Source organism: Bos mutus, chromosome 14 (genome assembly GCF_027580195.1).
Source record: "Bos mutus isolate GX-2022 chromosome 14, NWIPB_WYAK_1.1, whole genome shotgun sequence".
Lineage (NCBI taxonomy): Eukaryota > Metazoa > Chordata > Mammalia > Artiodactyla > Bovidae > Bos > Bos mutus.
In genome coordinates this window covers 18,615,804-18,642,474 of record NC_091630.1, presented here as the reverse complement: position 1 = coordinate 18,642,474, position 26,671 = coordinate 18,615,804, and the positions used below count along the sequence as shown (strand labels likewise).

The 26,671-nt window shown below is 37.7% G+C and overlaps 1 protein-coding gene across 3 annotated transcripts in view; it reads left to right on the top strand.

Moving 5' to 3' along the window:
- The window catches only part of YWHAZ (tyrosine 3-monooxygenase/tryptophan 5-monooxygenase activation protein zeta), a 34,787-nt gene extending 9,144 nt beyond the window's left edge, over positions 1 to 25,643 (top strand). For all 3 annotated transcript variants that reach the window (XM_005887010.3, XM_070383057.1, XM_070383058.1), the window contains exons 3-6: positions 18,020 to 18,143; positions 18,884 to 19,047; positions 19,129 to 19,224; positions 23,480 to 25,643. In XM_005887010.3, coding sequence (XP_005887072.1) covers positions 18,020 to 18,143; positions 18,884 to 19,047; positions 19,129 to 19,224; positions 23,480 to 23,539 — 444 coding nt within the window. In that variant the 3' untranslated portion in view covers positions 23,540 to 25,643. The remainder of the gene's footprint in view (positions 1 to 18,019; positions 18,144 to 18,883; positions 19,048 to 19,128; positions 19,225 to 23,479) is intronic.
- The last annotated feature ends 1,028 nt before the right edge of the window (positions 25,644 to 26,671 follow it).

The following is a 26,671-nucleotide window of genomic DNA, read 5'->3' as shown; positions in this document are numbered from 1 at the left end:
TTTACCTCTTCCAAGACACGCAAAAATAGTTGTGCTTTTATAAAGAAAATCAGAGCTAAGTTTCCCCTACTAACATCAGAAGCAGATTTTCAGTGCCCTCCATCATAGCTATAATCATTTAAGTATTAACTTTGGGTTTTTTGGAAGTGGGGCTTTAACTTTGGAAAGACATAGGGTTCCCCCCACCCCCCCCATAAATACAATTTGCTGTTGACTAGTCTCTCAGTTGTGTCCGACTGTTTTGCGACCCATGGACTGTACAGCCCGCCAGGCTCCTTTGTCTGTTGGATTTCTCAGGCAAGAATACTGGAGTGGTTTGCCATTTCCTCCTCAAGTGGATCTTCCCAACCCAAGGATTGAACCGGTATCTTCTGCATTGCAAGAGGAAGTCAAAATTACGGGTGTTCTGATGTCAGTTAAGCTCAGAAAAACTTAATGTAGTCCACTGAAATGCTAATAGGCCTTAGAATTTTAATTCCTGAGATAATCCCTATTGTGATTTCATCCTGATTTCCATCTCTCTTTATTGCGGTTTTGCATTGAGTATAAACACTGCTCTTCAGGGAGGTCTTTTTTCCTTCTCTTTTTTGGTGTGTATTTACTGGGTTGCCTCAGGTCTTAGTTGTGTCATGTAGGATCTTTGTTGCAGTGTGCAGGATATGTCGTTGGGGCACATGGGCTCCTTTCCAGCAGTGGTATGTGGGCTTTAGAGTGTGGAGCTTAGTTGTCTGTTGACACGTGGGCATTTAGTTCCCTGACCAGGTATCAAACCAACTTGCCCTGCATTGGAAGATAGATTCTTGAGCACTGAACCTCTGCTGTCAATGTCAGTGTGCTGCAGTCAGGAGCTCCTCTTCCTTTTGAAACTACCTATTCTTTCTAACCTCTTAATTTTTAGCACATTTTCTAGACTTTTAACAATGACATCTTGGACTCACCTTTGAGTTCTTTTTCTAATTGCAAGTTAATTGCTGTGCTGGCTGCATCATTGTAAAGAGTTGGTTCTCAACTCTTTACATTCATGTTGATACTCATTTGTATGATACATTTCCTGTGGGTAGTACCCAGGATTATTTGCCACTCCCATTTTACTAGTAATTCTATCCTTTACTCTCCCACTCATATGCATATTGGCAAGAAAGTGATGTTGTAAGAATAAACTTGACCTAATTTTAATGGACAGAAGCTAAGTTATAAACTTTATATTGCTAGTGGTGGTCATTCACTTGAACTTACCTTTACTGTTCTTTTCCCAGTTCTGTGCTGCATACAGATAGCTCTTTCTCTTATCTTTTTATAAAACAAAAAGAATTCCTTCTGTGCCTTTGGCTCTTGTTTGGTCTTCTTGTCCCTGATACAAGCCATTGCCAATTTCCATCTTTGTGGCCTGATAACTATAACTAGGTTCAAACACATCTTTATTAATCAAAATAGGAACCATTACAACCAACACATTTCTGCCAACAGAGGAAAGTTTTTGTTTATTCCTATAGCTTAAAAATCTGCTTCATTATTCGATGAACTCTTGGAAAGCTTTTTCTGCCTCCTGCTGGTTGTGGAAATGTTTCTCCTGCAAAAAGTTGTCAAGATGCTTTGAAGAAATGATAGTTGGTGAGAGTTCAGGTGAATATGGTGGAGGAGGCAAAACGTAGTAGTCATAGCCCAATTTATTCAACCTTTAAAGTGTTGGTTGTGCGACATTGGGTCGGTCGGGTGTTACTGTGGAGAAGAATTGGGCCCATTCTATTGATCAGTGCCGGCTGCAGGCGTGGCAGTTTTTGATGCATCTCATTGATTCCTGAGCAGACTTCTCAGATATGATGGTCTTGCTGGGATTCAGAGAGCTGTAGTGTATCACACCAGCAGCAGACCACCAAACAATGACCATAACCTTTTTTGGTGCAAATTTGTCTTTGGGAGGTGCTTTGGAGCTTTTTCTCAGTCTAGCCACTGATCTAGTTGTCATTGGTTGTCATAAAATCTACTTTTTGTTGCACGTCACTATCAGATGAAAAAATGATTCATTTAGAATAAGAGAAGACAACACTTCAAAACGACAACTTTTTGATTTTCGGTCAGCTCATGAGGCACCCACTTACTGAGCTTTTTCACCTTTCCAGTTTGCTTCAAATCTCGAACGACTGTAGGATGGTGGATGTTGAGTTCTTGAGCAACTTCCTATGCAGTTGTAAGGGGATCAGCTTCAATGACTGGCCATTACCCTCCTCATCTTCACGGCTCTCACCTCCTGTGTAAAATTGCTTGACCCGCCGGTGCACTGTACCTTTGTTAGCAGTTTCTGGGCCAAATGCATTGTTGTCAGTTGTCTCTGCTCCTTTACCACCCATTTTGAACTTGAATTTAAAAATCGCTGTAATTTGCTTTTTGTCTAACATTTCTGTAGTCTAAAATAGAAAGTAATGTCATTAGCAAAAAAAAAAAAACATAAAGCAAGAAATGCACATGAATATAATGTATAAAATAACCACATTTACTTTAAGAATGTATTCAGTACCAAAGTTCCAACAATGCAAAGCTGCAACTACTTTTGCACCAAATAACTCTTTAATCTTGATGTCTAAGTTGTTTTTGAGTTTAGGATTGGCTCTATTCCTTTATTCCCCTTAAAAGTAGGACCATTGACATTTGTATTTAATTTGTAAAACACACTGCAGGAATATGATATGCTTAATATTTAGATGGCACAAGTTTGAATTTGGCTTGGGAAAAATGGCATGCTTAGCCACCACATTCTTATCAGTTACCATTGTACTAAGTACGTTTCTTTGCAACAGGTCGTTCTCCATTTTATTCTCTAGTGAGCATTTCCCTGTAATAACGAAAAACTTGTATCTGTAAAAATTGCTATACAATTGCAGTTTGTCATTGATGACAGTTTTGCATTTTCTGTTAACATATCACATAAGTAGTAGTGTGCTATAAAATAGTTTTATATCTTGGCAGATTTCACTAATTTTATTCTGTTGACATTCGTTTGCTATAGTATGGGTCTTGGGGACAGCAGAGCATGGATGAATATAGTTGACATGTTAGCAGGGTGGTTCTGTTGATGACACGTTCACGTTTGTTTTTATTGGAATAGATTAGTAAAAGAGTTTACCATATAATCTTTTTCTTAGTTTCTTGCAACAGAATTTGTGAGCTTTCTTCTGTTCTCCTCCAAATAAAAATATGGTTATAACAGATGACAAAGAAAGAACATAAAGATAGTCCAAATGTCAATTTATAGAGTTAAATAAGTCAAGCTAAGACTTTGTCTGAATGGTTGACTTATATGCATGTTCATTCTTTTAAAACCAGGAGCCCCAGGAATGCCCAATTTTTGTAGTATAGGGATTTGACTGACTTGAATTGGCTTAACGAGTTGGACAACATTAGAGAAGTTAGAAATGTTTTAGTGGAAGTTAACTTCTGTCTTGCAAACAAGTTGGGGGATCTAGGAGTTCTTTCAAATTAACAGTATTACCAAGGAACCCAGTGGTGAGTTGAATGTTTCTCATCCAGGTGATTAAATATAAGTGTGTTTCTGAGATAGACCTGCTTCTCTTGTTGATTCAAGACTTGTGAATTGTCAGATCATAATTATTTTTGCTTCTTAAAACACACATTAAAAATCGTTGCCCAGAATTTCAAAGGAATACTTGAACTACATTGAACCCGGGGGCACTTGGTAAATATCCTACTCAAAACACATTACCTTCAAAATGTTATTCTGGGAAATGGACAGTTGAGGACATTGATTTATGTAGGTAAGTTGTAGTTTACTTAGAACAGGGAAGTTCTCAAGTCAATAATTTGATGAGTATTTTTCTGTTGTGTTTAGAATAGATGTTTATGACATCAGAAGAATCATGCTCTTGTAATGACCTTTCCTTTCAGTTTCCTCTTTGATAGTTTCCACCTGATGAGACAGCATTATCATCAAACTTAATTGGATCATAAGGATAAGACTTGAAGAATAATCTTGTGTAGCATTTCTAAAAATGTAAACTGCTGCTTCACTTTAAAAGGGTGACATAGTCTAGCACAGTCTACATAGACCTTGGTGGTTTGAATTTTCTTTAATTCATTTTTTATGACTTTGGGCAAGTGTTTCATATCTGTGACTCTTGTTTCCACATATTCAAAATGGAAATGATAATAGCATCTACCTGTAGGGTATTTTATGTAGAGTTAATACATCTCTGTGTTGATATTAAATAGCAAATAATACTGCTTACCTTCTCTGATAGCACTTTTGTGCTTCTTTGTTATCACTGCATTGAGGCTTTGTTTATTGGATATTAAATTTAAGAGAAAGTTAATAAGTTTAATATTTATTGATTACCTGCTATTTTATAAGCTGTTGCTATAAAGAAAAACATAAATATAAAAAGTCTCTACTCAACACTATCCGATAGTGGGATGTTGCTGTATTAACACGGGGAGCCCAGCCTGCACTCTGATGACCTAGGGGGTGGGATGGGGGAGGGGAGGGAGGCCCACCAGGGAGGGGATATATGTATGGTTATGGCTGATTGACGTTGCCCTACGGCAGAAACCAACAAACGTTAAAAAGTAAAATTAAAAAATAATACTAACCGGGAAAAAAGCCTCTGTTCATAAAAAATCTCAGCAACCCAGAGGGGAAAGTGCTGTGTTGGTCAAATTCAGAAGAACTGGTCTTCAGCCTTCTATTTTAAAAGTGGCTGATAAAATCTGGTCCCACTAGGGAGCTGTACATAATATACAGCATGCATGTGCAAGTTTTAAAAACACTATAAAAAATGAGTTTTTTTTTTTTTTAAATAAAACATCCTTTGTGATGGAAATACTGGGAAATGGAGCTTTGACTGGTGAGAAACTTCAGCCCACGTCAACATTAATGCCAGCTCTGAAAAGGGCTCTGGGGAAGGGGAGAAGGAAAACCCCCTAGTGTCCGTTTTAGCAGTTACCAATCAATACTCAGTAAGTTCTTTTTGGTATGTTTTACCATCTTAATTTTTAGGAGGTACATTTTGAATCTGGCATTATCAAATTTCTTGTTGATATGCTAAAACTTATCTGGTGCAGATTTACCGGTTCTTACTAATGGAAAATGCATTCAGTTAAGTGACTGGTCAGAGTCCTGTATAATTCCATCCTTGAAGTTAAGCAACTCTGCCCATTCATAGCAGTGTGACCTTATCATTCATAGAACACCTAAAATCTTACTTTGTGCCAACATTGCACAGAAAGTCAAAAAGTGTACAGATACCAGCGTAATCAGTTCATGTGTGCGTGCGTGAGTGTGTGTGTGTGTGTGTGTGTCTGTCTGTCTGTGTTAGTTGCTTCAACATATCTGACTCTTTGCAACTGCATGGTCTATCCATGGAATTCTCCAGGCAAGATTACTGGAGTGGGTAGCCATTCCCTTCTTCAGGGGAATCTTCCTGACCCAGAGATCAAACCTCGGTATTCTGCATTGCAGGCCCATTCTTTACCAGCTAAACTACCAGGGGAGCCCCAAATCAGTTCTTGACACCACCTAATTCTCTAGCAGTTTTGGTGGAGCACTTTTGGAAGCAACTGATGAAGTTGTAATTGAAAAGAAAGCAATCCAGCCACAAGAGGGAGTAAGAGAATAATTTCCAAATTGATGGGCCTTTTATCTCAACGAAAATAGCCGCTTTCTTTTCACTCTCTTTCCCCAAAGTGAAAAGTTTGGGGAAATTCTCTGTGCACAAGGGAATTGTGCAATACCAGAATTTTGACCTTCTACATTGTGCTGTTGAAATAAATTTCATATTGAGGATATTTAAAATGACATTTGTGGGGCTTCTGAGTTTTTAAATTGAATAATAAATTGGGAGGTGAATTTTATTGAATCAGTGGATTTTAGGCTTAAAGGAGCATCTGCCCTACCTGTTTTTTTCATTTTCATAGATCAAGATGCTGAAGCACAACAAGATGTCTAGTTGCTTGACTTGAATGTGTGTTTGTTAATCTAGGAGAGATCCAGTTGCATTTATTTTGCAGAGAGTGACCACTTTTTGTTTCATTGGAATTTCATGTATTTGAATTGTTTGATGAGTTGGATAATTAGAGAAGTTAGAAGTGTGTTTTTAGTGAAGGTTTAATCCCATCTTGCAAACTGGGAAGAAGAACATTTTCATTAAATGTGATGGCTTTAGTTTTAGACTGCATTTTTAGAGTTTTATACTTGAAAATAACAGGAATCACACTTGAACGCCTTGTGCTTCAAGTTCTTGGCACCTTTTAACCATCGACATTTTTTATGCTTGATTGGTATAAATGTGTAATATCTATATCCTGATCTCTTTTTCTTTGTTGTGTTCATGGAAGAGGGCTGTGATAGTACAATCTAAAAGAGAGGAATGGGTTGTGGAGGCTTGGTCTTTTCAGTGTACACATAGGTAGTGAGGTCAAGTCAAAGGAGATGCTTCCCCAGCTGTTTTCAAATTGTGGTTCATAAATGTCTCTTAGAAGTTGATTATTTTGCTTTGAAATTCTGGGACTATTTACTATTTGCTTGGTGATTTTTTTTTTTTTTGTATATTTACATTAATGGAAATTAAAGTGTGACCAATTAGGTGGAATATAGTCTGAAACGAAATGGGAACCTCGTCTCCACCCCTCATATTTTTATTTACAAATACATCACTAGTTTTCGTATTATCTCCTAAACACAAGTTTTACAGCCCAATAAAGAAATTTGAAAAACCCAGATGAGCATGAAAACGGTATAAGGTTGGAGAGCAGAACTCAATGATAATCTTCCAGAAAAAGAATCCTAGTAGGAAGATTTCCTCTTTAAAACTTGTGTATAATAATTGTAATATTAAATAACCAAAAGGGAAAGTATCCTCTTCTCCCATACGGTAATTAAACGGTCTCTTCTAGCTTGTTATAATTTTGACTTTTTATTTTGAAATAATTTCAAATGTTCCCATATATCCTTTACCTGGTTCTCTTAATGATCAAAATCAATAAATTAATAAAATAATGGATAAAATAAATTTATGTAACCCATAGCACTTACAGAGTGTACCACCGTAATTGCCTAATTCTGGTCTGGAATTCAGTCCAGAATCACAGTTTGTCTTGTCTCCTTACTCTTCTTTAATCTGGATCAGTTTTCCAGTCTTTGCCTTTTTATGTATTTGCCACTTTTTTCAAGAGTTCTGGCCGGTTTCTTTTTTTGGTAAACTAATCCTCGGTTTGGATTCATCTGGTGATTTTCTCATGAGTAAATTCAGATTGTGCATTTTGGGGAAAAATTCCTGGGAATGACACTATGCCTTCCTTGGTGTATCATATTAGGATACATGTGCTGTTCTTGTTACCAAACCATTATTTTTAGGACATTATATTTTCAAATTTAAACAGCAGTGAGACTTCTGAAAATATCCTATAGTATAAAAGTACCAATTAAAAATTTTTTAAGATAGATGGGCCCCATAAATATGATTTTTTTAATCAATGAAAAGTGAAAGTGAAGTTGCTCAGTTGTGTCCAACTCTGGGATCCCATGGACTATATAGCCTGCCAGGCTCCCCTGTCTGTGGGATTCTCCAGGCAAGAATACTGGAGTGGGTTACCATTTCCTTCTCCAGGAGATCTTCCCAACCCAGGGATTGAACGGGGTCTCCCGAATTGTAGGCAGATGCTTTTGATAGTCCCTCAATCATGTCGAATTCTTTGTGACCCCATGGACTGTGGCCCGCCAGGCTCCTCTGTCCATGGAATTCTCCAGGCAAGAATACTGGAGTGGGTTACCATTCCCTTCTCCAGGGGATTTTCCTGACCCAGGGATTGAACCTGGGTCTCCCGCATTGCAGGCAGATTCTTTACCATCTGAGCCACATAGAACTAAATATAGTTTGCCAAAGTGCTAATGTCATTTTATAATAATTGGATTACTTTTTTGAAAGGGGAAGATATCCCAGCTCTATAACTTGTACTTTCAAAATTTATTTTCAGTAATTGGCTTCATGTATTCTAATTTACAGGCTTCCCTTGTGGCTCAGCTGGTAAGTCCTGCAATGCAGGAGACCTGGGTTCAATCCCTGGGTTGGGAAGCTCCCCTGGAGAAGGGAAAGACTACCCACTCCAGTATTCTGACCTGGAGAATTCCATGGACTGTATAGTCCATGGGGTCACAAAGAGTCAGACATGACTGAGCAACTTTCGCTTCACTTCACTTCATTCTAATTGATAAGCCAGATCATAGCCTATAGCCCAGTGATATGAGTGCTTCATGGCAGATGGTCATTCTTCAGAGCTGTAGTAAACACTTAAAAAAATTAGTGAATACCCATTATAGTCAATATAATGTCTGATTCTCATTTAATAAAGAAAGGAAGAATGTTGGGTTGGGAAGTGTTCAGTGCATTAGAGAAACTTTCCTGGGATGAAATTTGGAAAGAAGGTTTTGAAAAGAATGCTGTTAATAAAATACAGTAGATTGAATGAGGGGGTGTATCATGGTTTTCTATCTGAAACTCCTATTTGCTCTTGGTGGCAGAGTTTTACTACCAAAATCTAGGTGTTCTGACTTCCAAACAGATTTACTTCACCTTACTGCCTCAGACTATTCTCCCACCCTGTCTCTGGTGAATTTTTGTTGTTTTGTCTTCCTTAGTTGCCCGCTCTAGAGTCATTACATAGAACCTAGAGCTTATCCAAGGGTCCTGAAAGCATATAGGATGTGCCTAGCTTGCCCTTTGGCTGCTATTTCTGAATATATGTGCTTAGAACAGCAACCAGACACCTGTCATTTTTGAACAATTCTAGGTCTTTAATGGAAAAGGAAATGGCAGCCCACTCCAGTACTCTTGCCTGGAAAATGCCATGGACTGAGGAGACTGATAGGCTACAGTCCGTGGGGTTGTAAAGAGTCCAACATGACTGAGTGACTTGACTTTATTGACTTTAGGTATTTAAAGAAACAGAACGTTTTTCTTCTTGGAGCAAAATATTAATTATCTAACCTTCAATATCATCTTCAGTAATTTCCATCACATTTTACCTAAACTATTTAGAAGTTTGGGAAGATGATGAGCTTTTGATAGTCAAGATTGTTCTAAGTTTCCTCTGTTATATTTAAATGAGGCTGTTAAAATAGCATGTTAATTTGGCCTTGGGATTTGATGTTTGAGTGCCTAATATGTGCAAAACGTGTGTCTTTAAGGAGCCTGTAAGCAGGTTGAGAATAGATATATGAAAAGTTGAAGGTGCAAAATCATAATTAAAATTTACTTTATATTGTTCTGAATAACGGATGTTGTAGAGCATAGGATATAAAGTTAAAAAATTAAACTCTCCCTACATCATCCCAGTTCCTCAGAGGTAATCTCTAACAGTCTCTCTCTCTCTTTTTTTTTTATCCTGGGAACTTAACAGTGCCTGTGCAAACAGTTCTGTCCTTGAAGAATATATACAAGTAGGATCATATAGAAACTGTTCTGTAAGTTGTATCCACACACACAACACTTTGATTATGTTTTATGCTTCATTCCAATTGGCACACAACTTCTTTTTAATGTCAGTGTAGTGTTTTATGAGTGTAACATTATGTAGTTAGTCCATTGTTGATATTGGCAGAAATTAGTGTATTGCTGAGAATTAGCTTGAGGGAGAACATACCTTTCAGTTCAGTTCAGTCGCTCAGAGCGTGGTATATTGAAAGGTGGATGGTTCAGATTGCTTTAAGTCAGTCAGCAGTTCTTTAAAAGTGATCTGTGGACCCTGGGAGTCCTGTTAGGGGAGATTCATGAAGTCGCACCTATTTTCCAGTATCTCTTACAGATGAGAAACCTGAGGCCCAGAGAAATTCCAGAACTTTGTCAAGCTGACATAGCTAGTAAGCAGTGTTTCCATAGCTCGTGCCCTTTACATGTTTGCTGTAAAAAGAATAAGTACTAATGGAAAATGTTTGCTTTATCTTTTGTACATTGATATAATTTAATCCTGTGTTTTAAATGAAAGGGTTTTTTGTGCATTATTTCACCACTCTTACTAGATAAACAAATTTTTGATGACTGAACCCAAAGTAGAGTACTAAAATTGAGAGTGAAGTTGCTCAGTCGTGTCCGACTCTTTGCGACCCCATGGATTGTAGCCTACCAGGTTCCACCATCCATGGGAACCCATCCAAGAATACTGGAGTGGGTTGCCATTTCCTTCTCCAGGAGATCTTCCCTCCCCAGGGATTGAACCCGGGTCTCCTGTGTTGTAAGCAGACGCTTTACCGTCTGAGTCACCAGGGAGCACACTAAAGCAGATTTTTGAATGTCAAGATCCTCAGGCCTTAAATTTACATCTGAGTAGAGTATGCCTACTCTTGTCAGGAGCTGTGACGGGTGCTTTCCTGTTTATATTAATACTCATTTAGAGAAATGGCAACCCACTCCAGTGTTCTTGACTGGAGAATCCCAGGGACGGCAGAGCCTGGTGGGCTGCCGCCTATGGGGTCGTACAGAGTCGGACATGACTGAAGTGACTTAGTAGCAGCAGCAGCAGCTGCCCTTTGAAGTAGATTTTCATTGTAATCAATTTGTATGTTTTTTATTAAAAGATAAATCATTGTATAAAATTGAATTTCGTTTAATTCTTTTATAGATGAGAAAATTAAGGCTCTGAGAGATTAACTTGCCTGAGATCTCAAAATTAATGATGAGACAGGGATGTAAGTTTGCCTGATTTTAGTTTATATTGTTTCTATTACCCCAAACTGTTGCTCCAAGAAATGCTTGGATGCCCAGAAATTAGGGCCTTGCCACCACCAGGTCAGCTGCAGTTTTGGTGTTTTAGGGTATTCTCTAGTCTTGATTGTTCCTAAAGAGTTGATGTTTTACTCTTAATTTCAGTCTGTAGTCAGATTGAAGGACAGTGAGAGAGAGAGGTATATCATTAGAATAGAGGTGGATTTTTACTTCACAAACCTTTTATTAGAAATACTTGACCATAGTTAGGATTAAATGTTTATTGTAGTGGTGGCAGGTTGAACCTTAAGAAGGGCAGTCAGAACTAGATAACCTGTCAGTTTATGAGGTTCCTTAGTATTAATACACTCCCAAAGTCAAAGCATTGACCTTCTTTGGATCAATACATGTATTAGAAACTATTGTTTATATATTCTGCCTTGGGTAGTTTAACTTGGAGGCAGAAATCGTTACTTTACCCCATATATCTTGTGTTTTTACAACCTAAGAAGTTAATTGTACTTGATGCTGTAAAGAAGAAAAATCTTTTAACTCTAAAATCTCAAACCCTACATAATTTGTCTGTTGATGAGATTAAGGTTCAGCAACCTCTCCAGAATTACATCATGTATTTAGCTTGGATTATGAACCATTTACAGAGACATTTCAGGTGTGGGTTTTATTCTTCCAATCCCGTTATTGAGATGACTACTGCATAAAGTCAGAACATGCATTAACTCTAATTTAGCGAATTGATTTTAGGTATTTTTTAAATGACCATGATTATCTTTAAAAGGCAGTAGCTATCATCAAAAACAGATTTTTTTTAAGTGCTTGAGGAACTACTGTGAATCTGAATCAGATTCTGTTTCAGCGAGGTCTCTTGTGTGTTCACATGGTACCCTGTCCAGTGTGTGAGTGCAGGATGTGAAAGTTTGTGTTTGACACGAAACTCCTTTCCTGTTGTAAATTACATTTAGATTAGAAGGTCAATGTACTGTGTTACATGGAGAATTTTACAAGTGAAAGGTACATTAGTAGTCAGCCTGACCTTCGTTTTATAAGTAGAAACTGTGGCACCTTGTTTGCGTCTTTCCTTGTATAATGCTGTGTCTCCTTTTAAATTCAGATTGTCACAGTGTCCCAGGTGTCATCACCTTCATTGTACTACTACCCGTGAATGAAACATAGGAGGTTGTATTGTATACCTAGTGCAGGGTATTCTGGTTTATGTATGTTTTGAAAATAGCTATTAGTTCTTTCCTCTTTGTTTTCTGTTCTCCAATTTTTGTCACTGCTGCTTTCTAAGAAGTGCAACTTCCTTTTTTTTCCTTTTGTTTTTATTCCCATCATGGTCTTGTCCCTTCCATCATGCTTTTTTCCTCTGGCTTTTAAATCTGGAAAATTGAACATTGATTTCTCTTTGTTCAGTCTGATAAATTAACATACTTAAATCACCTCTAGTTAACTTAAAAGGCAATGGCACCCCACTCCAGTACTCTTGCTTGGAAAATCCCATGGATGGAGGAGTCTGGAAGGCTAAGGGTCAGACACGACTGAGCGACTTCACTTTCACTTTTCACTTTCATGCATCGAAGAAGGAAATGGCAGCCCACCCCAGTGTTCTTGCCTGGAGAATCCCAGGGACGGGGGAGCCTGGTGGGCTGCTGTCTGTGGGGTCGCACAGAGTTGGACACGACTGAAGTGACTTAGCAGCAGCAGCAGCAGTGAATTCTATATCTTCCATATCTCAGAGTTGAATGAAACCACATCTGATTGATGAATCTCTGAAAAATAGTCATTTGCTCCTTTAAAGTTTCTGTAAGAAGAGTAGAACTTGCTGTCTAGTGAGATGACCTATTCCAAATTTGTTTCATAAGTTTTCTCATACTGAGCAGAAATCTGTCTCTGCCTAAATTTAGTTTTGTCTTCTGGAGCCATTCATGTCATATTTTTTTCAGTTTTCGTGACTGTTTCTAGTTTCATCAACATTCTTGCTTGCTTTCCTGAATACCCTCCAGTTTGTCAAAGCCTGTCTAGATATTTTGGGGTGGGGCGTTTGACATCTTAGTTCCCCCACCAAGGATCAAATCCTTGTCCCCTGCAGTGGAAGAGTGGAGTCTTAACCACTGGACTGGCAGTGAAGTCTCTGTTTTTAAAGGAACAATATACTTTTAAGATGTGGTCTCATCAACACGGTGTAGAGCTAAAACATCATCCTTAACTTTGATTTCTAATTACTATCTCTGAATCATGTTCTGCTTCTTAGTAGGCAGAGAAAATGCAGAATAATGTAGAACAGGTCATATTGCCTCGTTGGAGTTGTACCTTTACAACTTAGTTGTAGTTTTGAGCACGTACGCTGCTGGGCCCTGTTTGTTGTCTTCTATGAGATGGGGCTAATTGTAGTTTGTGCCTCAGAGGTAAGGTTATAGAAGGATCAATTAATCCATATAAAGTGCTTAATTTAAGTGTTAAAATGCCATTTATTACTGAAGTGATGTTTTTATTTTCTCAATTGTCTATTGCTGCATAACAAACCAATAAAAACTGAAACAGTGGTTTTAGTTCTTTTTCATGACTCTGGCTTGTCCGGATTCTCTTGGACAGTTTTTCACATGGTGTTGGCTGTAGTCGTTCATTGCTGTCTTGAGCTGGGTCTGAAGTACCCGTGTGGCTTCACTAAACATGTCTCATGACTGGAGCTAACTTGACCTTGCTCTCTAGCAGGATAGTTTGTTGTTTGTTTTTTTAACACTAGCTTAGGGCTCAGAGAGAGAAATAGGGGAAGCTGCTAGTCCTCATATGGGTTAGGTCTGGAACTGGAATAGGAGTCATCTTTATCACTGTTTGGTTAAAGTTAATCAACAAAGTTAACCCTGACTCAGGAGCATGGTGGAGGCCATCTCTGGAGTCAGTCTACCACCGTTCTGTTCTTTCACAGTTAGCCTTTTTAACCAAATTTAATCTTTAATCCAGTGTTTCTTGCTTTTTTCTTTAAATCCTAATGGTTTTTACCTTTATGTCATCAAAAGATTTTAAGTTTGTCATGCATCCCTGTCTCAGCTTTTATTTTTAACAGCTTTACTGAGGTATAAGTGACACAAAAACTCTGTTTATTTAATGGATACAGAGTGATGAGTTTGCTTTTTCAGCTTTTTGTAGTCAGCATTTTATCAGAAACATTCACCACTGTGTTGACACTTGGTCCTTTTGGTCTATCATTAGGCCAGTAAGCAGCCTGACTTTTGCCTTTTGTTACTTGTAGGTTCCAATTCCGTTCAGTTCAGTCGCTCAGTCAAGTCCGACTCTTTGTGACCCCATGGACTGCAGCAGGCCAGGCCTCCCTGTCCATCACCAAATCCCGGAGTTTACCCAAACTCGTGTCCATGGAGTTGGTGATGCCATCCAACTATCTCATCCTCTGTCATCCCCTTCTCCTCCTGCCCCCAATCCCTCCCAGCATCAGGGTCTTTTCAAATGAGTCAGTTCTTTGCATGAGGTGGCCAAAGTATTGGAGTTTCAGCTTCAACATCAGTCCTTCCAATAAATACTCAGGACTGATCTCCTTTAGGATGTCCTGGTTGGATCTCCTTGCAGTCCAAGGGACTCTCAAGAGTCTTCTCCAACACCACAGTTCAAAAGCATCAATTCTTCAGCGCTGAGCCTTCTTCACAGTCCAACTCTCACATCCATACATGACCACTGGAAAAACCATAGCCTTGACTAGACGAACATTTGTTGGCAAAGTAATGTCTCTGCTTTTGAATATGCTATCTAGGTTGGTCATAACTTTCCTTCCAAGGAGTAAGCGTCTTTTAATTTCATGGCTGCAGTCACCATCTGCAGTGATTTTGGAGCTCCCCAAAATAGTCTGACACTGTTTCCACTGTTTCCTCATCTATTTCCCATGAAGTGAGGGGACCGGATGCCATGATCTTCGTTTTCTGTATGTTGAGCTTTAAGCCAACTTTTTCACTCTCTACTTTCACTTGCATCAAGAGGCTCTTTAGTTCTTCTTTGCTTTCTGCCATAAGGGTGGTGTCATCTGCATATCTGAGGTTATTGATATTTCTCCCAGCAATCTTGATTCCGGCTTGTGCTTCATCCAGCCCAGCGTTTCTCATGATGTACTCTGCATGTAAGTTAAATAAGCAGGGTGACAATATACAGCCTTGACGTCTTCTTTTCCTATTTGGAACCAGTCTGTTGTTCCATGTCCAGTTCTAAGTGTTGCTTCCTGACCTGCATAAAGATTTCTCAAGAGGCAGGTCAGATGGTCTGGTATTCCCATCTCTTTCAGAATTTTCCACAGTTTATTATGATCCACACAGTCAAAGGCTTTGGCATAGTCAGTAAAGCAGAAATAGATGTTTTTCTGGAACTCTTGCTTTTTCGATGATCCAGCAGATGTTGGCAATTTGATCTCTGGTTCCTCTGGCTTGGAGAATTTTGAGCATTACTTTATTAGCGTGTGAGATGAGTGCATCCGGTTAATAGCTTTAAAAAGTAGTTTTTGTTGTGATTGTTTTAATCAGATGTTATGGATAAATTCAGTGTTCACCTTGGAGAAAGAGGTACTTAATTGCTAATTGAAAAATTCTCAGTGTGAGTTACCCTAATGTAAAACAGTAGTTTTTAGAGAGAGAGAAGCTACCACCCATAAAAGATGGGTTACAAATTCTTAGGACATTTATTGACACCTTGCCTAAGTAACTTCTCTAAGTTTGTATACTTATTTTAAATGATTTACCCTTAACTAACTGCACATGTTTGTGTCCTTCATCTTTACAGATACACAGTGGGTTAGATAAAAGTCACTGAAAAGTAGGACACGTCCAGGCTGTGTTAATCCTTAGTTTCTATAGGGCCTTCCCTGCTTGACATTTTATCCTTGTTCTGTCTTGCTCACTGTTTTCAGTGCCTCACACAGTGATATTTAAGTTTTGGAGAATAAGTAATGTTTAAAAAAATTTTTTTGAAGCAGTAAAATGTGAATTAGAAATACCTAGATAGAGAGCTGATTTCATGGTTAGGCCTTTACTTGTCACTTCTTTAATTTGGAGATATTCTTTGTATAATCTTAAATTTACATAAATGAGCTAAAGAGCAGTTCACAATTGAATAATATACAGAGCCTTCTTTAAATTTATATGTGTGTATATATATGTGTGTGTTTTTTTTCTGCTGTTTAATTTAAAGTTATTTGTGAATTCTGGTTAATCGCAATACATGTTTTCTTTAGTTAGACTTCATAGCATAACCTTTAGCTTAGCCAGTCAGAAGTGGAATTGATCCTTCCAGCTGTGGAGTGCCATGGTCTAAACCTAGACTGACTCCAAAGCCATTATGCTATATGGTCTCCCATAGTTGAATGAATGCATTTTGTATTAAGATATAAAACTTGAAAAGGCCTGGGCATTTAATTTTAAAACCACTATATTAAATGGAATGTTCTTATGCTGTTGAGGCAGATCCTCAAAGACCAGCCCTAATGTTCACAGTGTTCATGCCTCAAAAGAGAATGATGGTGTCTAAGAGACAAAACGGCAGAAGTTTGAATTCTGCTGAGTCTTCGTAGGCATTCCTCCTTCAGAGAAGGCAGTGGTGCTCCAAACCCAGAGGGTTCCTTTATTTCTAGTCTGGTTGAGGTTTCACACTGTGTGTGTACCCTCAGTTGTGTCGAACTCTTTGTGGCTTCATGGACTGTAGTCCGCCAGGCTTCTCTATCCTTGAGAGTTTCCAGGGAAGAATACTGGAGTGGGTTGCTGTTTCCTTACTCCAGGGGATCTTCTCCACCCGAGGATCAAACCCACGTCTCCTGCATTTATCGGCAGGTGCATTCTTTACCGTTAGCACCACCTAGGAAGCCTTAAGACTTAACTGAATGAAGGAATGAATGACAGAACACTTCTGCAGCTGAGGGATGACAGCTTGGGTGTCCTGTAGTAAGAATTGTGTTACCTAACCAAAGTGCTCTTCTGATTTCAGGCTAACTAATAATCACAGGAAACATTGTTTCAGGTTGAATTCTGTCACCTCCAACCTTTTCCTGTAATGCATTGCAACCTGGTCCTACTGCCAACTTGAAACCTACCCAATTCATTTGAGTATATGTAGTTTTAAGTTGTAGGAAGGGGAGAGAAGCTAGATTAAAGCTTACTCACCCACTCACCGTTTGGAACATGATAATGGGATAAACATAAAAAGTTAGAGTTACTGTTTTAAAGCATTTTTCAAACTGTTTGGCATATAAGGAAGTGCTGTATAGACTAAACCACTGGGCAACTATAATAATAGAAACCAAGAATTAAATACCCTTATTCCTTGTAAAGATTGAGACTTGTTTGGGGCTAAGCCCAGTTGAAAATTGATTTGTAGAGTATATTTAATAGGAAGTGGAGAATTTTTAAAAATAGTAAACATTTTGCCTAATTCTACTACTGGAATATTATCTTTCTCCTCCTTAAAAAAAAATCACTAGTTTATTGTGCCTTAATCCCCCTAATACAGTGAAGTCATGTTTTTCTGAAATCATTTGTAGAATGTAATTATTAGCATGTTTGGATTTAATTAGATTGTTATAGTTTTGAACAGAATTATGTAGGGTGAAGTTTTACTTGTTTGAGGTGATTGGTAAATGTATTTCTTATTAGCTGAGAATCACATTAATGAACTAAAGGTTTACTCTTCAGATCTTAAATTCTCATACTCCTACCAGTTTCTTAATTTAGATAGGAAAAATAGAACTTTTACTTCGAACAGCTTTTTACCTTAGAAGGTATTACTTTAATTGTAATCTTATAAATGAAGTTCTGTTCTGCTTCCTCTGTCATGGAGTCTGGTAGTGTCTATTATATTAACAGTTTCTGCTTAAGTCATATAGCTTCATAGTCTCAAAAGGTTAATTTCTGTCTTCTTTCCATTTTAGTGTCATGACTACCTTGAAACTGAAAAGTTTGCCAGTTTGTTAAATATGTATTAATAAAACATAATAACATAATAATAAAGTCTTACCAACTTTCATGCTTTCACATTCACTGAAACATTCAGTCTTTATCAGCATGTAAAGTAATAAGCACTATGAGGGAAAGGCCAGTATTCAAATTAGCCTTAAATAGTAAGCTGAACACTAATTTCAAATTTTAAGTATTGCTGTCACAAATTTATGACCCTTCTACTTTCAAAAGTAGTATTATTGGCAATGACTGGGTATTAAAATTTTATCACTTAAGTTGTAGTGTGTGTTTTGGAAATGCATATTCTTTCAATTTTATTTTAGTCTTATTATGACTGTTTCTTTTCTCCCCAAGTCTCTTTTGGAAAAGTTCTTGATCCCCAACGCTTCACAAGCAGAGAGCAAAGTCTTCTATTTGAAAATGAAAGGAGACTACTACCGCTACTTGGCTGAGGTTGCAGCTGGTGATGACAAGAAAGGTACACTGCCTCAGCCTGTCTGCTGGATGTTACAAAGTAACAGAGGCCAGAGGTGGTCTCTTCTGTTGTTTGAAGAGCAGCAAATGGACTCTGCTCACTGTTCCTTGCTCTTTCTCCCCTTTCCTCTCTGTTTCTCTCTCTTCCCCCAGTCCCTGTCCCTTCCCTTCTTTTTTTCCTTTTTCCTGAGACTGTACACTTGACTCTTGAAGAACACAGATTGAGCTGCACAGATCCATTTACACAGGGATTTTTTTTCTGTAAATATTATAGTACTACATTGTACAAGGTTGGACGTGATGGGCCAGCTATAAAATTATACTCAGATTTTCAGCTGCGTGAACAGTTGGTATCCATCCCTGAGCCCCGTGTTGTTCAAGGGTCAGCTGTATACCTACTGCCTAGTAATTGCTTTCGTAAAATGTATGATTGCTCACAAGTCAATTTTATGTATAGGAATGTTTCCTCACAATTTTAAGACATAGTAATTACAGCATAACTGTAGAGCAGTACAGACTAATTAAAAATTATACTGAGATGGTTACAGAGTTATTTTGTCTTGACGTTGATCAGTGACTAGAGTAGGTTTCTAGGAGAAGCTTATTTTTTAAAATTTAGGAGCCAGTTTTAAGTTGCAGCAGCTTAGTATTTCAGAATTTATTACTGGATGAGTAAAGATTTGGTTTGAGGGATGAAAACAAAGTACTTTTCATTGATACATTTTGGTGCCTTTTATTATCCAGGGATTGTGGATCAGTCACAGCAAGCATACCAAGAAGCTTTTGAAATCAGCAAAAAGGAAATGCAACCAACACATCCTATCAGACTGGGTCTGGCCCTTAACTTCTCTGTGTTCTATTATGAGATTCTGAACTCCCCTGAGAAAGCCTGCTCTCTTGCAAAGACAGTATGTATTTTTTACCTGTTATGTGGAAATTCAGTAGTTGTCATTATTTGAGCACTGAAATGTGTTTTTTTTTGGTCACAGGCATTTGATGAAGCCATTGCTGAACTTGATACATTAAGTGAAGAGTCATACAAAGACAGCACGCTAATAATGCAGTTACTGAGAGATAACTTGACAGTAAGTACCTAACAGCACTGTGAATGGTTAATTAATAATGAAGAGATTATAGGTGCATTTCTGTTTTATTGTACTTCCAGATATTGTGGTTTTTACAAATTGAAGGCTTGTTGAAACTCTGTTGAGCAGGGTTCTCTGCTCATCTCATGTCTCTGGGTCACATTTTGGTAATTTTCAGTGATTCAGACCTTCCAAAAAGATTTCAGTGGCTAAAGGCTCAATTGATGATGAACTTTTTTTTAGCAATAAAGTATTTTTTAAGAAGGTATGTACATTGGATTTTTTAAACACATAATACATGCTTAATAGACTGTAGTATGGTGTCAATATAACTTTTATATGTACTGGAAACAAATTTATGTGACTCATTTTGATTTCTGCTTTACTGTGGTGATATAAAATTGAACTCTTAATATCTCTGAAGTGTGCTTATATATGTTTTATAGACTACGACAGGAATATTTCTAGTCCTTTTTTTTTTGTTGTTTTTAATGTAAGATCCTATCTGCTTTAAAAACTGAAGAAAACCATCTAACAGAAGCTGAAATATTAGACCAAGGACTAAAAATGTGCCCTTTACTAGTTACATATTTATTAAAATTCAGGTTTTTAAAATAATTTTGTAATTCATGGTTTTGGACTTTCAGCTATAAGGCCATTTTATTTTTCATTTCAATGCAAATAATTCTGTTCCTTCCATTTTTAGTCACAGGAGAATTTTGCTTTTAGTTTCAAAAGTGTGCTTAAGTTATCTTTGAAGTCCATTAAAAATGATGACCCTAAAGTTGCCTCTGTATTCATGTAGGGCTTCTCTGGTGTGGATCAGAGGTAAAGAATCCACCTGCCAGTGCAGGAGACATACAGGTTCGATTCCTGGAGAAGGAAATAGCAACCCACTCCATTATTCTTGCATGGGAAATAACATGGACAGAGGAGCCTGGCGGGCTGCAGTCAATGGGAGTATAAAAGAGTTGGACATGACTTAGCAACTAAACAGCAACAGTATTTATGTAGCTAGGGGTAGGGCATTAATAACTTTAGTTATAAAATTTCAGATACAATTTCAGATACTCTGCATAGACTGACATCTGTTTTGTCTAGTCTCTTAGGGAAAAAAAAATGACTTACTGTGGCAGGTCATGATAACCCTTTTTGGTATACTGTAGACCAAGGTCCCCAACCCCTGGTCCATAGACTGGTACTGGTCCGTGGCCTGTTAAGAACTGGGCTGCACAGCAGGAGGTGAGTGGTGTGGGCAAGTGAGTGAAGCTTCATCTGTTTCTACAGCCTGAGCTCCACTTACTGTCAGATCAGCAGTGACTTAGATTCTCATTCAGTTCAGTTCAGTCACTCAGTCATGTCCGACTCTTTGCCACCCCATGAACCGCAGCACGCCAGGCCTACCTGTCCGTCACCAACTCCTGGAGTTTACCCAAACCCATGTCCATGAGGTTGGTGATGCCATCCAACCATCTTATCCTCTGTCGTCCCCTTCTCCCACCTTCAATCTTTCCCAGCATTAGGGTCTTTTCAAATGAGTCAGTTCTTTGCATCATGTGACCAAAGTATTGGATCTTCAGCTTCAACATCAGTCCTTCCAATGAACACCCAGGACTGACTTCCTTTAGGATGGCCTGGTTGGATCTCTTGCAGTCCAAGGGACTCTCAAGAGTCTTCTCCAACACCACAGTTCAAAAGCATCATTCTTCTGCACTCAGCTTTCTTTATAGTCCAACTCTCACATCCATACATGACTACTGGATAAACCATAGCCTTGACTAGATGAACCTTTGTTGACAAAGTAATGTCTCTGGTTTTTAATATGCTGTCTAGATTCTCATAGGAGCACAATAAATGTAATACATTTAAATCTTCCCCAAAACATCTCTTGCCCCTGGTCCATGGAAAAATTGTCTTCTACTAAATTGATCCTTGGTGCCAAAGGTTGAGGCCTGCTGCTCTAGACTGAAAAACATTAAAACCACAATGCCAATATCACACTGAGAAAGTACACAGTTAATTCCTTAATAGTAAATTTCTTGCATTCAGTTATCACTTGTTTTTTTTGTATTGTCTTTGTTGTATATTGTCTCCTCCCCCCCAATAGTTTTTTTTACTTGCATTGAGATCCAAATAGTCTACATATTGCAGTTAGTTGATGTGTCTCTTTGGGCCCATGGGTTTTCATGTTTCTTCACATAGATACTAAATTTGAAGTTATGAGGCTTGAGTGAAAAGTGTTAAGGATCTGTCATGTGCCAGATAAAGAGCTAGGAGTGAAGATTATAGTTTAGTGCTACTGGTTTTTTATTAGCTTTAGGTCCTTTTCTTTTGGGGACTGTACATCATTATATACATCATCAGCTTTATTTTATCTAGTCCATTGCGAATTTTCTGAACCAATTTATATATTCTAGTGTTGAATGTTCTCAGCAGTTTTTTGAACAATATTGTATAGTTGTTATTAAACACTGAAAGTTATTTTAGAAAGTATACTTTAGGGCTTCCTATACACTTGGAAGGTTATTATTTTCAAGAGGGTATGCTATAGTCCATTTTAAAGAGCGAATAATTTTATGTACATTAAATGAAAGAAGTACTGCAGTTTGTTAGCTAATTTTTCATATTTTTCTGGTTTGAAATGATGAGGTACTTCTAAAAGGTAGAATTTGGTAGAATTTGAGACCCAATCACTAGTGAATTGTATTGTCAGCACTTTTTGAGAAGGCCTGATCTGAAATATATACTTGCAGCTGAATTTTGATATTGGTATAGCTTGAAGAGCATACAACAGCTGAGTAAGAAGAAAACCCAAGGTTCAGATTCTGACTTAGTCACTATTATGTGCCTTCTCTGAGCCCTGGTCGTATCGCCTGTTACCATTATAGGGTTGATTGTCCACTCACTCACATGTCAAGCAAAGACATATTTGTTGAAACTAGTATTTGAGTCTGAATCCAGTTGACAAATACTGTCAACACATAACCCTGGGAAGAGAAACACCTTTTATCTAATTTTTCATGTTTCTGTGAAAAATACAAGGATCCTTGAAAGTTAGAAGTGGAAAGATAATGTTGAAGGATAATTTTGTCTTACAAGACTCCCAGTTTAATAAAAGCAGTACAGACTTCTAGAGATCATTCAGCTAACTGTATGATTGTTCAAAGAGTCTCCTTTCCAGGCCAGAAATATATTTGATTAATAAAACTAATGGGTAATTTGGGGGACAGAAAAACATTAAGGTTCCCCTTGCTTTGTTTTCCAGTATGAAGCAGTATAGAATTTCAAGGTCATCTTGAAGTAGTCGTTCTATAATTACCTCTAAAAATCATTGTAGGGTGGTAAGACTTAGAAAAACTGTTGATATTTGAAGCAGCTGAGATAATTTTAAAAATCATCTTTTTAACCTGATGAAAAGCTGTAATAATCTAAAAATCAATAGGCTTCATAGTCCTACCAGTTTGAGACAGTTCAGTTTTTACCTCTTGTAAGATTTGGTTCTGACCATACTGTTTTGTGTTTAACTATATATTTTGAATCAGACAGATTCACAAAAGGTATGTTTTCCTAAACAAAATGTTAGTAAAGTTAAATTGTATTTTAGTCCAGACTTGCTCCTGACTCTTGAATGTCATAGAGTGTGGGACTCTCTTTAGAGTGGAAGTCTAAAGCTACGAGGGGGACGTAGTCAAGTCAGCCTGAGCTCCTTGAGCATGGGCCGAGTTGAGGGTTATGGTTTAGTTGCACTGAACTTACACACTGCAGCCTTTGAAGACAGTCTATAATCTGATAGCTATTGATGTTTAGAATTGGCATTTCTATGATTTCATCTACTTTTTCTTTACCTTCTATGAATAGCCAAGCATTTCCTTAATCTGATTTTGTTATTTAAAGACAACTCTGGTATGTATTTACTGTGCTGGAAGAATGATTAGGTAGGAAATAAATGTGTTATATTCAGGTGTTTTTTAAAATTTATTAAAGTATAGTTCATTTACAATGTATTAATTTCTACTGTATAGCAAAGTGATTCAATTACACATATACACATTTTTTTCTTATTACTTTCTATTATGGTTTAATCACAGGGTATTGGATAGTTTCCTGGAGGTGTTTTATATCTTAAGGCTATTTTCAGTGCTGCTATTTTTTAAGCCTTCCAATAATTGTGCTTACATTCTGGTACCTTGGAGTATATGATAAAAAATTTTCAAGCTGAAATATACTAAAAATTCTTTCTTTCTTTTTTAACTAGTTGTGGACATCGGATACCCAAGGAGACGAAGCTGAAGCAGGAGAAGGAGGGGAAAATTAACCTGCCTTCCAACTTTTGTCTGCCTCATTCTAAAATTTACACAGTAGACCATTTGTCATCCATGCTGTCCCACAAATAGTTTTTTGTTTACGATTTATGACAGGTTTATGTTACTTCTATTTGAATTTCTATATTTCCCATGTGGTTTTTATGTTTAATATTAGGGGAGTAGAGCCAGTTAACATTTAGGGAGTTATCTGTTTTCATCTTGAGGTGGCCAATATGGGGATGTGGAATTTTTATACAAGTTATAAATGTTTGGCATAGTACTTTTGGTACATTGTGGCTTCACAAGGGCCAGTGTTAAAACTGCTTCCATGTCTAAGCAAAGAAAACTGCCTGCATATTGGTATGTCCTGGTGGGGAATAAAAGGGATAATTGGTTCCAATCACAGGTGTAGTTGTGGGTACTTTTTAGGTTTGGAGCATTTACAAAGCTGTAGTAGAAATGGATATCCCATGGATATTGCATGTTAAACCATGTGTTATCTGTGGAATACTCAGACTCAGTGTGCACACTGTTGACTGCAGCTATAGAAGTGTTCCTTTAGTTGTGACCCAATTTACTCTGGATAAGGGCAGAAACGGTTCACATTCCATTATTTGTAAAGTTACCTGCTGTTTGCTTTCATTATTTTTGCTACACTCATTTTATTTGTATTTAAATGTTTTAGGCAACCTAAGAACAAATGTACAAGTAAAGATGCAGTAAAAATGAATTGCTTGATATTCATTACTTCATGTATATCAAGCACAGCAGTAAAACAAAAACCCATGTATTTAACTTTTTTTAGTTTTTTTTTTTTTTTTTTGCTTTTGTGATTTTTTTTTTTTGATACTTGCCTAACATGCATGTGCTGTAAAAAATAGTTAACAGGGAAATAACTTGAGATGATGGCTAGCTTTGTTTAATGTCTTATGAGATTTTCATGAACAATCCAAGCATAATTGTTAAGAACACGTGTATTAAGTTCATGTAAGTGGAATAAAAGTTTTATGAATGGACTTTTCAACTACTTTCTCTACAGCTTTTCATGTAAATTAGTCTTTTGGTTCTGAAACTTCTCTAAAGAAAATTGTACATTTTTGGAAATTTATTCCTTATTCCCTCTTGGCAGCTAATGGGCTTTTACCAAGTTTGAATACGAAGTTTATCATAACGGTAAAATACTACTAAGATAACTACTACTGTTCCCAACCATGTCCTATACTCCCTCCTCCCCCTGAAAATTTTTTTCAGAGACGGGGAGTTGATTGAAAAAAGTAATGTTATTCCATTTAAAATTTTGGTATATGGCATTTTCTAACTTAGGAAGCCACAGTGTTCTTGGCCCATCATGACATTGGGTAGCATTAACTGTAAGTTTTGTGCTTCCAAATCACTTTTGTTTTTAAGAATTTCTTGGTATTCTTTAGCCTGTCTTCAATTTTGATCCTTTCTTCTTTCTATTTGTCAGGTGCACAGGATTACCTTTTTTAGCCTCTGTCTTGTCACCAACCATTCCTACTTGGTGGCCATGTACTTGGGGAAAAGGCCGCATGATCTTTCTGGCTCCACTCAATGTCTAAGGACACCCTGCTTCCTTTGCTTGCATCCCACAGACTATTTCCCTCTTCCTATTCACTGCAGCTAATCTCTCCTGAGTTGATGAGATTGTGTTATCTCCCTATACACCCTACCCTATCCTGAATGGTCTGTCATTGTCTTTGCCTTTAAATTCCTTCCCCTTCCTCTCTTTAAATAATGATGGGGCTAAGTAATACCCAAAGCTCACCCTACCAACTATTTCCTCAGTACCTTGCAGAAAACACCAAACAAAAATAACCATTTTAAAAGAGGTGTATTTTTTTTTTTTTTCTTCTAGAATGTAAGCTCCTCAAGAGCAGGGACAATGTTTTCTGTATGTTCTATTGTGCCTAGTACACTGTAAATGCTCAATAAATACTGATGATGGGAGGCAGTGAGTCTTGATGATAAGGGTGAGAAACTGAAATCCCAAATACTGTTTTGTTGTTTGTTTTATTATGACCTCAGATTAAATTGGGAATTAGCCCTCTGGGACAACTATCCCAAATCTTACATTCAAATAAAAGTGCAATGGAGGCCTTGGGGTCTTTCTTTCAAGGAGTAAGAGATCTCTTATGCATTTGGGACAACTCAATAATGCATCTTCACTCACAGCTCTTTTCTTTTTCTGTTAATTTCTGCTGACCGCCAGGCCAAGGACATGAAATCTTTTTATAGCTACAGGGAATGAAGCTAGACTGAGGAGATGGATCTTATTCACGTAAATTATAAATAAAATCTAAAGCTTGTCTCATTTGCCTACTTATGTGCCTCAGTCATCTGCTAAGCTAGTTTGATTCTGAAATTGTGATAAAATGTCATTAATATTAGCTGTTAATGTTTTTGCATAGTAGTGCCCAGTAGATGAAGATTTCAACCTGAGATTTTTTTTTTTTGCCTTGAGATCCGAATAATAAATTTTTATAACATTTCTTAAATTGCCCCCAATTCAGGCTTCATGTCTGTTTCTGTCAACATTCCCAGGAATTTGGAGACCTCAACGTTTTTTGTATTTGGTGTATGTGTAGTATTGGAGTTGTTAAATGTATATATCCACTTGAGAGCTGTGCCTCGTGAGTGGGTAGCAGTGTGATCAGTTGAAGTCTGAATTTTGCTGCCACTTTGGCCTGTGGTCCTAGCTTTTCCAGTTGGGGTGGGGGTCAAAGAGGATTAAAAGGTAATGTCAAGGGACTTAGTAACTATAGGAGTTTTCTTGTCTTCTCTAAAAATAGTCAACAATCTTGCCATGGCCCAGAGCATATTTTTAAAACTAGTTAAAGCCAGTTTGTAATCTGCAGCCAAAGATTTATTTGTGTCAGGTCTTAACTTTATTGGGCTTCCCTGGTGGCTCAGATGGTAAAGCGTCTGCCTGCAATGTGGGAGACCCGGGTTCCGTCCCTGGGTTGGGAAGATCCTCTGGAGAATGGCAGCCTGCTCCAGTACTGTTCCTGGAGAATTGCATGGACTGAGAAGACTGGTAGGCTACAGTCCATGGGGTCACAAAGAGTTGGACACGACTGAGTGACTTGACTTTATTGATTGATGGTGAGATGTTTGAAAGTCTT